At 39.2% G+C, this 13,855-nt stretch overlaps 2 protein-coding genes across 2 annotated transcripts; one reads left to right on the forward strand and one right to left on the reverse strand.

The window, feature by feature from the left end:
• Nucleotides 1-1,442: 1,442 nt before the first annotated feature.
• On the reverse strand, nucleotides 1,443-7,466 carry LOC126790661 (RNA polymerase II C-terminal domain phosphatase-like 3). The gene is made up of 12 exons (XM_050516988.1): nucleotides 6,603-7,466; nucleotides 6,386-6,518; nucleotides 6,236-6,291; nucleotides 6,073-6,130; nucleotides 4,567-5,970; nucleotides 3,751-4,356; nucleotides 3,528-3,674; nucleotides 3,123-3,391; nucleotides 2,899-3,010; nucleotides 2,562-2,819; nucleotides 2,410-2,456; nucleotides 1,443-2,318 (listed from the first exon to the last, which is right to left on the reverse strand). Exons 1-12 carry the CDS (start codon nucleotides 7,217-7,219, stop codon nucleotides 2,255-2,257), a joined length of 3,771 nt encoding a protein of 1,256 aa, XP_050372945.1. The 5' UTR covers nucleotides 7,220-7,466; the 3' UTR covers nucleotides 1,443-2,254.
• A 1,553-nt stretch (nucleotides 7,467-9,019) lies between these two features.
• Nucleotides 9,020-11,700, forward strand: LOC126792344 (transcription factor bHLH137-like). Its single transcript, XM_050518792.1, has 7 exons — nucleotides 9,020-9,100; nucleotides 10,611-10,739; nucleotides 10,823-10,888; nucleotides 11,014-11,082; nucleotides 11,191-11,274; nucleotides 11,397-11,531; nucleotides 11,611-11,700. Exons 1-7 carry the CDS (start codon nucleotides 9,020-9,022, stop codon nucleotides 11,698-11,700), a joined length of 654 nt encoding a protein of 217 aa, XP_050374749.1.
• The last annotated feature ends 2,155 nt before the right edge of the window (nucleotides 11,701-13,855 follow it).

Raw genomic sequence — 13,855 nt, forward strand, 5'->3', positions numbered from 1 at the left:
CAAAACGCCTTTTTTTTGTTGACCGTAGGTACGGACGGTTAAACAATATCCAAAACGGACGAAATTTTTACGGATTTTCTAACTATATATACTGATCACATCTACTGATGTCGATTGACCATATTTTGAATTGGAATTATCGATCGCCGAAGTGTCCACTAATGTATCATAACCTTTTTATATTATGTTTATAATAAAACTATCGCATTCTGAAGCAACTATATGAAGGAAACTTCTCGGGATCGATCAATACCAGCCAATGTGATCGGTATATATATATTGTGACCTTGTAAAAATTTCATCCAATTCGGACCTCGTTTGACCGTCGGAATTTCCGGTAAACCGAAAACACCACTAATATGTTCTAAGGGATAACCCATTACAAAGATGCGAACGCTGAAAACAATTTGCATATCTGAAATCACCTAATTTTTGTTACCTATTGTGCGTGGTCGCACTAAAGAAATATATTTGACAAAGCCCCGGTCAATGGGGTTTCAATATGTCAAAACGCCTCTTTTTTTAGTTGACAGTTGATACGAACGGTCAAACCATGTCCAAAACGGACTAAATTTTTACGGGTTCCCTAAATATATATACCAATCACATCTACTGGTGTCGCTCGACCATATTTCGAACTAGAGTTGTCGATCGCCGAAATATCCATTAATGTATCATAACCTTTTATATTATGTTTATAATAAAACTATCACATTATGAAACGACTATATGAAGTAATCTTTTCGGAATCGATCAACACCATCCGATGTGATCAGTATATATATTTAGTGATCATTTTAAAATTTCATCCAATTCGGACCTCGTTTGACCGTCGGAATTTCTGGTAAACTAAAAACAACACTAATATGTCATAAGGGGGGACACATTACCAAGATGCGAATGCAAAAAGCTGTTTACATATTTGAAATTAACTAATGTTTGTCATCGATCGTTCGTGCGTGGTCGCAATGAGAAAACTCATTTGGTAAAGCCCTGGTCAATGTGGTTTTATTATGTGAAAACGCCTCTTTTTTGATTGACCGTTTGTATAGACGGTTAAACCATGTTCAAAACGAATGAAATTTTTGTATGGTCCATAAATATATATATCGATCACATCTATTGGTATCAATCGACAATATTTCAAAACTAGAATTTATTTGTGACTTTTTTTAGAATGTTTTTTAATAATTATTTTATTGTTTCAAACCCTTAAATTAGAATATTTTTTTATAATACAAGCTTGCAAGACCTAACCCGTAAAAGCCCGCAAGACTCGCTTTAAGTGGGCGGACTTGAATCTTCGTATTTTTAAAAATACCCGGCCCAACCCGTCCCGTCACTTATTTAAATTTACTAAAATCCCGCCCGTTAAAGAGCCCTGCAGTAAAACACAATTTCTTTTAAGTAGAACACTCGTTGTTCTTAACGACTACATGGTAAACACATTACAAAGCTAAGGTTAAAACAACTTTTCTATATGGTCAGATTCTTTCATCAACTTATTTCCCCATGCTTTCATTTTGCAAATCCAATTTAGTTAAGTTGGGACAGGAATTAGATAGAATGTCAGCCAACTAGCCCCAGTTAACTATGATACTACCGCACCAAATTCAAATCCAGCCAGTCCCTCGCAAGTATGCACTTCCTTAGTGCTGTACAGTTCTACCTCCAATCCGTTCTCCGTATTGTCACCCCTTTAACTCCTACGGGTGCCGGAATCTCACCCGACTTCAATCTATTACTTTACGTTTTGGATCCTCACAAACTCAAATTCCAATCACCCCTAATATGTCCACTGGGTATACACATCCAATAATTGGAAGTTGTCAATGGAATCTGATTCTGGAAGTTGTCAAGGGAACCTGGTTTCTCAAAATTTATCTCCTTCACAAGATGGAAACCTGTTAGGGAAACAATGCTCCAAGCCAAAACACAATAAGTCAATAACCATGTTCAAACCACCACGAGTATCACTTCGATCTTCTTCAAAACGACAGCCCATCATGAAAGCAATATTTTGAAGCTCGGGGCTCTGTCAAATGCTTGGGCAAACTGGCAAGGGAATTCACGATGCAATCGCCAATTGATTAGGTGGACATACTAATACAAACAAGGCCAAGCAGTGTCACGTCAAGCCCGACTTGACTCTAGCATGGCCTGACCTAGGGTTGAGGTTCCATCCCGACTTCAGGTGATTCACGAGTCTATGTTCATCAGTTTTAGTTTAACGAAAGGGTCAGGATGTGGTCCTTCATGGTTTAATGGCAAAATCTTGCTCATTTGCCCTCCGATAAAGCAAAGCTGAAGCTTCCACCCTGGTTGATTGAACATGGGAAAAGGGAGCATCAGAACCAAAATACAGAGTAATTTTATATTACACAAACAAGTTAAACATGTTAAGCTCACCAGCCAGGATGCACAACAAATTTTCCAGAAGAAAGAGCCCAATTCACCTGCGAAATCAATTATGTCATGAATAAAAAAAAGCGCCAGCAGGCAACATGCAAGATCACTGCATCAGCTACAGCTCTAATATCAAGAGTATCCAAAAAACCTACCTTGTCAGTCCCAAGAGAATTGGCAACTACATGGGTAACCTGATCATCTATCTGGTTGGTGCACGAAGCACCAAACTGTTCGGCTGTCTGCCACAAAGGATGAAGGTGAGGATTAACCTCACCAACTGGAAACATCCTGCTAAATACTATACGACAACCACCCAAAATCTTTTGCTGCTCAGAGGCCAGAATATTTCTAACATCTGCTTCATCTAGGGAAGGATGGGAGAAAAATATCTGATGTATCTTTTCAATAACCTATAGAAGCACAAATACAAGTAAGAAAAGAAGTCGCCAAGTTTTTTAAATCTCAGAAAACGCTGAACACAATCCTCACCGCTAATGAGGATGCCAGAGTTCCATCTTCATGTCTCTCATCATGATCAATCTCAAGAAGGGAAGGACCTAGAAGCCCGAACTGCCGTCTGCTACAAGGAAAGTATGTATACCTGCACGACACCAATGCACTAATGCATAAGACACCGATGCCAGCAAGGATGCTGTCTAACAAAGGATTCACTCAGATAACAAATCTTCAATTTATAATATAGGCACATTTACCTTTCTACAACTATCAAATTCAGTTTGTTATGCGGCCAGACCCTCACAGAATCATCTATAATCACAACAGCTGATTCCATACCCAAAACTCCTTCCAAATCCTTACTCTTAGGAACCCTCTCATCACCATCAAGAGGATCCCCATCATCACCTCTAGAAATAACTCGTCCGGCAAAAAGAGCCCCTGTTGGATCTAGCACTTTTGCCATCTCAGTAGCATATAGCTTGTTCCCCATTGTGTAAAGATGCATCTCAAAAAGTTGACTAGCCTGATGTCCAAGGAGGCAAAAATTGCACACAGATTTCAAAGAAAAAAAGAAAGGACCTTCCATTATATATATATATATATATATATATATATAGAGAGAGAGAGAGAGAGAGAGAGAGAGAGAGAGATAAATTTACCTTCTCTAAAAAATTCCACACCCCAGGCCGCAATTTGGTCCACATTCCCATATGTTGAAACCGGAAGAGATGCCTTTTTGGCTCTTTACGATCCTGTTCCTCTTTCTTTTTCAAAATTTCATCATGCACCAGATCAACTTCTACAAACTGAGTGATAACAAAATTATGTAAGATACAACCGTTGAGAACAAAAGACCATTTCCATACATCACAAGGACGTTACCTTAGCTGAATTGAGAAGTGTGTGATCTAGATCCAGCACAAGGCACAGCTTGCGTGCAGCAAACATTTTCTTCTGTTCTTCTAACCTTCTTGTTCTCTCTCTTTGAATAGCTGCTTTCTGCTTGTCATCATATCCTTCAAACAAATGCTCAACATCTCCCCACGTGGCTGGTGAGCAAGATGGACTTGCTGCAGTTGGTTCGGGTGCAGATACCCTTCCAGTATGCTGTTCCACAGCTTTCTGTTCAACTTTGTCCAGGTTGACTGGAACCAGTTCTGTAGATAGATTCTGAGAAGGTATTGTTGGACTTGTTGTTGATACTTGGGAAACAGAGATAATATCAGCAATATTTTTAAGATTTTTGGTGAATTGGCTAGCAATGTCAGGGGCTGCTACAGCCACTGACTGTGAAGGCACCAATTTGTTATCTGCCTGACTATCTTGCTTTTGCCCATTCAGATCATCCTTGTTTGTCTGACTGCTTGGCAATGGGGGTACAATTGTTCTGAACTGTTCCTGTCCCAAGCTTCCACCCTTTTTAAGTGCATTACCATGAAGAAGTCGACGAGGGTCCCGGAGTTTCATGCGGACTTTTCCTGCCTCATCCTGCAAGATATGTAATTTATAAATATGCAACCTATAAAAATAATTCAGAAATTGTTAAAAAATAAAAAAAGACAAACAACTCTCCTAAAGGAAAGGCATTATAATAGAGAAATGGCTGTCACCACAGAAATTGTATCCATGATATTACAGACTAAATAGGATAGTAGCAAAGAAGTATATGCAAAATCAAAAGGACAATTAAGCACCCACCATTGGAGCCGTTTGCGAAGAACTGGTTGACATCGGCAAAGCTCCAGAAGTCTTTGATGGATCACTCACCAATGAAGCTGCACCAAGTATTGAAATTGAGCTTGGAGGATAAGTCATACTTTCTGCAGGAGCCGCAGCCTTCTGCTGAGCTTCTGCTACTCTTTGTTGTTGTAACTTAAGTATGTTAATCAACATAGTCGGATTCACAGCAATATCCTTCAATATTGCAGGCAACGAAACTGAGCTTGGAGCCATTAATGGCAGCTGCTCATTAGCTGTATTTTGGCCATTGGAGTTGCCTTCTACAGTACCAGGAGAATTTGAAACATTGACCATTTTTCTAGGATCAGCTAACTTTTTCTCCACAGTCTGGTTCCTGTCAATAAAATGAGGTCCAACACTACTGCTATCCTCCAAACTTCCAAGAGAAGTTTTTGTACCCCAACCAACCACTGAGTTTGTACCCCTTTGTCTTTTTGATTCAGGACCATCAAAATTAGACTCCTCAGCAAATTTATGCTTTCTTGAGCTTACTGTGATAACAGAATCCACTTTAGGTGCATTATGCACAGCAATTGACTCTTGGTTAAGGGTTGAAGCACTAACATCAGAATTGGCAAATCGTAGCCTAGGGTCTCTACTCTTAGCTGAAGATTTAATGGGCATACTAGACCCCGAACTGACAGAGGCAGCACTTTTTGCCGTGATTTGTCCCTGCATGCCAGAGCTACCCGGCAGGATGGTAGGAGGATGAGAAGAGATAACTTGACGACCAAAAAAAGGGGGATGTGGAGTTCTCACATTACTAGCGGCAGAGGAACTAGATACCTCCCCAGTGCCATCATCATCCCCATTATCACCGTCTTCTGAAGGGGTTGGGCTTGGAAGTTCACTTGTCAAAAAAGAATTGCGACTAAATTTTTGTTGATAGCTAGAAACAGCCTTAAGAGCTTCGGTTTCATAGACATGCAATTTTGAACCTTGTACATCTGGGGCCACCCGAGCTGTCTCTGACCCAGATTTTTTTGCCATCCCATCAGCAACAACCAATGGTTTCCGGACAGGAAAACAGGCTGGTGGTTCTCGTGTAGGAGATGGAAGGCTATCTTCATCATGATCCATGTGAAGGTCTAAGAGGGGTAGCATGAGCCCCCTACCCTTAAAACTGGATGTTCCTGATCTTGGGAATTCGGACGATATATTTGGATTGCTATGAACCACAGGTACAGGTGTATCTGAAGACTTATTAGCTGAATAAGTGAACAAATGACTGGCATTTGCAACTGCAGTAGCAGAATTCGAATTGTGATCCCCATTGATAGACTGTAACCCATTCCCATTACTATGTGCTTCGGTTTGAGATTGCACTTCAGAGGAATCCATAGAGGAACTCATCACCTCTATCTGGAAAACAAAAATGTTCAACGTCAGTACCAACAATCAGCTAAACTGATTGCACACAAGGACAGTGAAATGTTCCTGAACTACGATAACATAAAAGCACACCTCGTTCAGCTGCTCTGCAGGAAAAGGAGAAGGATCACTCTTCGCAGAAGAAAGTATCCTGACACCAAAAACAAGACAAACCAATTCAACTACACGAATCACGGCTTTATAAACCAGCTGATGACTATGCTGATTCATCTAACATTCTAACACTAATACAAACCTTGCAAGAACCTCTTTATTCTGCTCCTTCCGATCAGGGCTCATGGAGCGGAACACCTACAAGAAACAGCAACCAAAAAGCTCCACAACTTCAACTCCGAAACTCTTAACCGAAAGCACTAACAATGTGAGAAAATCTCGGGAAGCTTACAGAGATAATAGCAACTACAGCACTGAACAGCTGCTTGACTAGAGCTTCTTTAGTGGACACACTAATCTGAGAAAGCACTCCTCGCAAGCTTCCCAAGCCGTCAAGAAACCGGAGACATACATCCCCAAATGATCTGCAAAACACCAACCAACAACAAATCAAACCCTCAAGAACAGATTCGAATTCGGCAACTACTGCCATCCATCACTTCACTTACTTCTCGGCCTCAGTAATCGTCAGAGACTCCAATGCCTCCCTCAGCAAGTTCACTCGCTTCTCCCACACCACATCCCTCTCCTCCCTATCCACATTCATATCACCTCCCTTCCCATTCTCGGAATCCAAATCAATCTCCCCCTCCTCCAGCTCCCCCTCCTCCATCTCATCCCCACTGTCGATAATCACCACCTTCTCATTGCCGGAGCTCACCGCCACCGCCGACGACGACGACCTCTGCTGCTCATCCATCACAAACAGCTCATTCAGCGGCTTGTTCTGCACGGCCTGAGCCCAGGCCAGGTTCACCAGACCGTTCCGGTAGCCGCGGAACCCCGGGTAGTTGTAGAGCTCCCGCATCGTCCAAACCCTAGCTCCTCCGTCTCCTCCGCCGTTGGATTTCGTCGTCTCAGCCTTGGATTCCTGCTTGACGAAATCCTCCTCACTGATCTCCTCCACTGAAGTCGAATCGGAAATCTCACCTTCTTCAACATCCCCAACCTTCTCCTCTTTGATGTTGTTGCCACTATCATCTCCCCCCATCACGCCACCCCCTAGGGTTTGCTCGATTGCTGTGCAATCGTTCCACGCAGCACAATTGGATCCACCAACGACCATATATATACACAAATGACAAATCTTTCCACTTTCAGCAAAGTAAATGGTTTTAAATTTTTTGTTTAGGTTTATTTAGCGTCCTTTAATTTTGCCAAAAGATCTGAAATTTAGGATTAAGATAAGAGAAAAAAAGGAGGGGGTTAACCGAGTTTTTGGTTCAGGGGATTTCGGAATGGAGATCTGTAGTGAGATCGCGAGATCTTAGGAGGACTATTGGCGCGGGTTCGGATCGACAAGAAGGAAGAAGAAGAAGGAAGAAGAAGAAGAAGAAGAAGAAGAAGAAGGACGATGATAGAGTACACCATACAACGGGGAGAAAGAAAAAAGGTAAATTCAATAAACAGTACTTTTGACCCAACAAAATAAACAATACCTAAATTATTAATTATTCTAATTTTTAATATCTCAAATTTAAAAATTATCGCAATGATACCAAAAATTTAGTTCTTTCAATCAATTAACATCATTAGTGACTTTATTTCCCAGTAATTTTAAGGGTATTTTCGTTATTTTATTTTCCACTAATTTCACTTAGTTTACAGCCAACATTTTATATCATTCAAATTAACTAATTTTTATATAAGCATTTTCTTTTACTTTTACAATATTTAAATGTTTATGAAAGAGTTTCTAAACATATTATTATTATAATAATAAAGTTGTTAGTTGATGGACATATACGATATGAAATATATACTGATTTATTTTGTAATTGTGAACTTTAACTTATTTGTAATAGTTGTGGTAAATGAAAAATATTTATTGATTTTATAATGAAATGATATGAATTAATTAACTTAGTTTAAAACAAAAGTTGAAATTGGAGAAAAATAAAAGATGAAATCGAAAAATAATGAAGTGACAAAAATAAAGTGGGAGATGAAGCTACAAACGGTGTTAGTTAATGGAAAAAACTAAAATTAAGCTGAAATATAAACTTAAGCTAACAATATAATACAATAATTTTTAAATGTGAGATATTAAAAATTGAAATCACCGATACGGTTTTTTTAATTCTACTAAAAAAGATAAACAAAAAAGAGAAAGGAGGTTACAAGGGGACGAGGGAATCTAGTGCGGCAGAAGACTTTAATCCAGGCCGTACACGTCACGGATATGGCGCCATGTTGACATTAAAAAAATACTACTTGGGCTAGCTCCCTCTGTTTTATGAAATAAATCAGGTGTGTTAAGCATAACTGTGGTTTAAGACAAAAAAGTTAGGTCTAATTTTCTTACAAATGTGAAGGGGTGGAAGATTAGCTTAATTTTAAGGTTAGAAATTGGATTAAGAACAAAATATTTTTGTCGTGGTGCGGTTAATGTGATAATGAGGGAAAAGTAAAGCGAAAGTTGTCTAATTGGGACAAAGATTATTGTTTTATAAGGACCTAAATAATATTTACAAACAAAAGTTGAATTGAAATCCTATTCCATAGTTTTGAAGGTCATGACCAAGAGTTGCACAATATGGCAAAGCATTATTATTTACTCTTCAAACTGATAAGTATATCATGGTATGAGAAATCTAAAAAAGATATTATGGATAGTAAACTTTTCAATTTTAATTATGAGCTCCGTTACCTCCGTATATACACTATAATAGTTTGGAGTTCGTTTACACCCATACTGAGGTCAGTAGCATGTCAATCAATCAATAACAAACTCAGGTCGATAATAATAATGATTCTCCAAAAGCCTGAAATATTTTGTTCTAAAAACAATGGTCGAAATTCACGTGATCTTCAAAATAGATAAATGATAGTTACCATGACAAATAATTGGTGAGACGGCAAAACCATGGCCAGCCCTCCGTTTCTTTCTAATTTTGGGAAGAAAAAATCACTGTCCAACTGCACTCGGTCAATGAGATTGAGTGACGTGAGCTAAATGATACGAAGGTGTACGTTAAATAGAAAGCTACAGAAACCCTACTGAGCAGAATGCCATGCCAGTCCCCCAAAGTACCAAGTACGACGAAAGCTAGGCCATACACGACTGAAGCCAAAGGCCATTTTGACTCTCAAAGTCCTAGTCCGCAAGTGACTGCCGTGTGCTACTCATTGTTCTTCTTAATTAGTTTCTATTTTCAGTTCTCATAAGAAATTACTTTATTCTGGCGATTACGGAGACTTCTTTATTTGGTCAAGGAAGAACTGGGCAGCTGCCATGGTGATTAATGATGCTATGCAACTATGCATTTGTAGGAAGTGAGTAGATATTTGGGAATTTATGATTCAAAAGAGGTCCTTATAGTTTCACCCTACATAGAACAGACTTATCTAAATATTGGTCTGAAATTATTATGGATCAATTCTTGCTATTTTAGTCCCAACATTTTGAGTGGAAGTTATGTATCTGGTGAATTCCATTCACAACTGCAAAATATAAGGGTAACAAACTAGATCATGAAAACATTTCCAGTAAAAAAAATTATTTTCTGCATGTATAAATGTGGTGCGTGTGGATAATTAGAGAAGGTATCCGACCCCTAATTATGGTGTTGATGAACAGGCAGTGGCCTCATTTGGGTTGAATGAGGACAATTACTACGAGAAAAAGAAGATCTGTTTCAGTTATTGCACGATGTGAAACCAATATTTTCATTGTTCATTTTCGACATTAAGAAAAGAAATGGGGAATTAATAAGCTTAAGTATAATTTTTTTTTTTGGAATTTATGACAATAGCATCATGAATCATAATTTCTTTGATGTGGTGCTGCACCATGTGCCGGAGATGTTTTGATCCCATAGCTAGCTATTATAAGCACACAGGCTTGTGTTACTGTAAAAAAAACTAAAAAAATGTAAATTTAAAACTTGTACCTCTTAGCAAGAAACTAGTTTACTCTGCTCAGTCTTCACAGTTCAAAGATTGAAACCCAAGTGTACTCAAATGGCAGCCTTTTTCATTTTTCACTATACATCTCTCCCCCTGGTGAAACTGGCTCGTATTTCGCGCCCAAAAGATCGACGAACCTGTCTCGCTTATTTCAGAAAGAAAGCAACACAACGATTAAATCACCGCCCCTTTCTCCCCAGTTGGAAGATAAAACCTCCGGGAGATTCCCCTGCATCTCCAAATTCATGCAACTCATTAATACCTACTAACTTCTCGATGAACAGCACCCTCTGCATCAGTCACTTTCTTCTTCCACGTACGTACACATGCATTGACCCCTCGGTGAAGATATCACGGTGAAACTGCAATTTATATGTACACGCCCTTCGTTCATTTGAATCATGATCATCTGTTAACTTATAGAGAAGAGAAGAGGAATCGAAAATGGTACGTAATCGACTTATAGGGTTGTGTTTCTACTTGACTCTTTGATGACTGCTAGCCTGTGTTTTGATTTTGATTGTGTTTCATGGGTTAATCTTGGTTAGGAGGGTCAATTGAAGGAGCTGAAGCGGAAGAAGAGCAGAGTTTGTGGTGAAAGAGATGAAACCGAAGATTATGTTGGTGTAAAGGCAAGAAGGGGTGAAGCAACCGACAGTCACAGTCTTTCCGAAAGAGTTAGAGCTCCATACATGCAGCTTCTTTTTCTACATGGATTAATTTCTTTGTATATGGTTTCACAATGGTTTCTCTTTTCCAGGCAAGAAGAGCGAAAATCCGTCTGAGAATGAAGCTCTTGCAATCTCTTGTTCCTGGATGTGATAAGGTTAATTAGGATACTGATCGATCAGCTATGTATCCAACAATTGCACACTTACTTTATTGTGACTTTGAAATAGGAACTTACTATCTGAGATAGTTGAGAGCTTTTCTTGTTTATGATGATTGTAGATAACCGGCAAGGCTCGTATACTGGATGAGATTATCAAATATGTTCAATTGCTACAGAATCAAGTAGAGGTAAGAGACCAAGCTAGAGTCTCGCTTAACGAGTATAATGTGGATGATCTCAATGGCGCTTTGGTTAAGTTCTGTCTCATTAGCAACTAACCATATTTCATTGTTCAGTCCCTTGCGGCAAAGCTTGTTTTTGTGGATCTCTTGCTATATGAAAGTGAGTCGAATCCAAATAGAAATGCTCGTGTTTCTGAGGTACTAGAACTGCCCTTAACATTGAACCACCTGCATTTTAGCTGAATGACCACTAACTAGCTTAATTTGTACACACCACATTCCTTAATAGTTTCAATGTCATCACCATATAAATGATACAGATGCTGTCACAGGGGCTGTTGCCGTCTGTTCCAGAGTCTAGCTCTACCGAGTTCTTGTCTTTTGCGTCCAGTTCACCAAGCGATTCTGCTTCCCTTTTGCTTACAGATGATCAGAAAGCTACTCTGATCCCTCAGGTAGTGATAATTTAATTAGGAAGTAAAAAAATACATGCATTATAACATATCGATGTTCTAACTCAATATACAATTACAGAACGGTGGAGCTTTGTTGCTGGATGTGGAAAACAAGCCTGAAGATATTGAGACAACTAATTGTTCACCTTATAAGCTCAACCAATTCTAAAGAGGTCATTTCTAGAATTAAGCTCTGAAACAAGCAATATTATGACTTCTTTCATCAATAACAAAGTTGATACTAATCAGCTGTATGAAGATGTCTCAATTCATGTTCTGTATAATAATCAGCCAAGAAGTCGAGAATTGTGAAGTTTGTCACTTTTCTAAGCTCACTAGATTACCTTTCAACTCTTCTGTCTCTAGGGCTTGTAATCCGTTTGAAATCATCCATTCAGACATTTGGGGACCAATTCTAGAATCATTTGATGGATTTAGATATTTTGTAATTTTTGTTGATGATTTTACTAGGATTACATGGTTGTATCTGCTAAAATTTAAGAGTGAAGTATTTGAAGTGTTCAAATTTTTCTATGATCTTGTGAACAATCAGTTCTCATCCAAAATCAAAATTCTAAATCTAATAATGGGTCAAAATTTATGTCTCATAAAATGTCTCAGTTTCTAAATGCAAATGGGATTATTCACCAAACTAGTTGTATTGGGACTCCACAACAAAATGGAGTTGCAGAAGGAAAGAATACAGATCTGCTTGAAAAAACAAGGGCTATGATGTTTCATGCTCAGGTCGTTTCAGATGCGGGCATCTGCACTGTGTGGATGTCCCGATTCAAGCGACGGCAGGCCGCAACGGCGCGGCGGATCAGCACAGCCGCACTACTCACCTCCCGGATATCTCGTATGTGCTCGCCGGAGCTCCATTGGCGACCAACGGCGGCCGGAATCTACAAAAATCAAGTTTCTGGGCAAATTCCGGTGATTTTGCCATTCCGACCACCGTGGGTCACTGATGGAGCTCCAACCGACACAGACGAGACCACCGGGAGGTGGGGAGTGCAGCTGTCGTGGTCCGTCTCGCCGTTGCGGCCCGCCATTGCCGGAATCGGTGAATCCGTACCTTATGTAAGGTATGGACGTCAACACCTGAAAATCCTTCATTTCATGCTAATGTACCTAAGAAATTAAGTTTGGTATCAAGCTGTTCTTACTGCAACTTACATGATTAACAGATTACCAAGTAGAGTTCTAAATGCAAGGTCACCTCTGGAAGTTCTGAAAAATAGAAAAATTAATTTGTCTCACTTGAGGGTGTTTGGATTAGTGTGTTATGTTCATGTTCAAGCAGATAAATTAGATCTCAGAGTAGTGAAGTGTATTTTTCTGGGTTATTCTTCTACTCAAAATGGATATTATTGCTACGATCCTATCTGCAAAAAGAAGTTTGTTTCAAGAGATGTAAAATTTAATGAGTCAGTTTTTTATTTTTCTAAGAAGTTGGATACTAGTCCTCAGGAGGAGTTCTACAAGATTTGTTTCCAGTTCCAAATGTCAATACTGATGTTGTTGTGCAGAATTCTCCTAGTGAAATCAGGAATGATGCAGTTCTTGAACCATCAGTGAGTTTTGATGATATTAATGATGGTAATGATCAATTTCAAGGGTATGATGATGAAGTTGATCAACCAGCAGCTGTTGTTGATTCTCCTGCTATTCCTCCTCTACCTAGGAGAAATCCTACTCACACCAGAAATCCTCTAGCTCAGCACAAAGACTATGTGTCATATAGCTCCAGGTATCCAATTGCTGATTATATGAACTATGCAAAATTCTCCTCTTCATATGCTGCTTATCTCAGTACATTAGACAATTGCATTGAGCCTCAAAATTTTCAAGAGGCAAGTCAACTTGAAGTTTGGAGGCATGCTATGGATACTAAACTGAAGGCTTTGGATGAAAATCAAATCTGGAGCGTTGTGAAGTTGCCTAAAGGAAAAAAGGCTGCTGGTAGTAGATGGATTTATAAAACAAAGTTGCATGTTAATAGAACCTTGGAGAGACCTAAAGCTCGACTTGTGGCTCGTGGCTTCACTCAGACCTGTGGAGTTGACTACAAGGAAACCATTGCTCCTGTAGCTAAAATGAACAGCGTAGAGTGTTGCTCTCAGTTGCAGTTAATCAAAATTGGTCTTTCCATCAAATGGATGTAAAGAATGTTTTTTCTGCATGGTGAATTAGAAGAAGTTTACATGAAGCTTCCTCCTGATCATGCTCTTTATGATGAACCTGAGATGGTCTGCAGACTACACAAATCTTATTGCAGCATCTTGTTAAACAAATCTTATATTGTTGAGAATTATGTAACT

This window comes from Argentina anserina, chromosome 4, assembly GCF_933775445.1.
Source record: "Argentina anserina chromosome 4, drPotAnse1.1, whole genome shotgun sequence".
NCBI lineage: Eukaryota > Viridiplantae > Streptophyta > Magnoliopsida > Rosales > Rosaceae > Argentina > Argentina anserina.

What these genes read in the sequence shown, in the direction of transcription:
- LOC126792344 (XM_050518792.1), top strand. Translation starts at nt 9,020, where the DNA reads ATGGCCAGCCCTCCGTTTCTTTCTAATTTTGGGAAGAAAAAATCACTG. An exon ending in GTCACAGTCTTTCCGAAAGA is followed by an intron (nt 10,740 to 10,822) that starts GTTAGAGCTCCA and finishes TCTCTTTTCCAG; the next exon opens with GCAAGAAGAGCGAAAATCCG. An exon ending in TTGTTCCTGGATGTGATAAG is followed by an intron (nt 10,889 to 11,013) that starts GTTAATTAGGAT and finishes TGATGATTGTAG; the next exon opens with ATAACCGGCAAGGCTCGTAT.
- LOC126790661 (XM_050516988.1), bottom strand. Translation starts at nt 7,219, where the DNA reads ATGGTCGTTGGTGGATCCAATTGTGCTGCGTGGAACGATTGCACAGCA. An exon ending in AATAAAGAGGTTCTTGCAAG is followed by an intron (nt 6,131 to 6,235) that starts GTTTGTATTAGT and finishes TTTTGGTGTCAG; the next exon opens with GATACTTTCTTCTGCGAAGA. An exon ending in CTCTGGCATCCTCATTAGCG is followed by an intron (nt 2,820 to 2,898) that starts GTGAGGATTGTG and finishes GTGCTTCTATAG; the next exon opens with GTTATTGAAAAGATACATCA.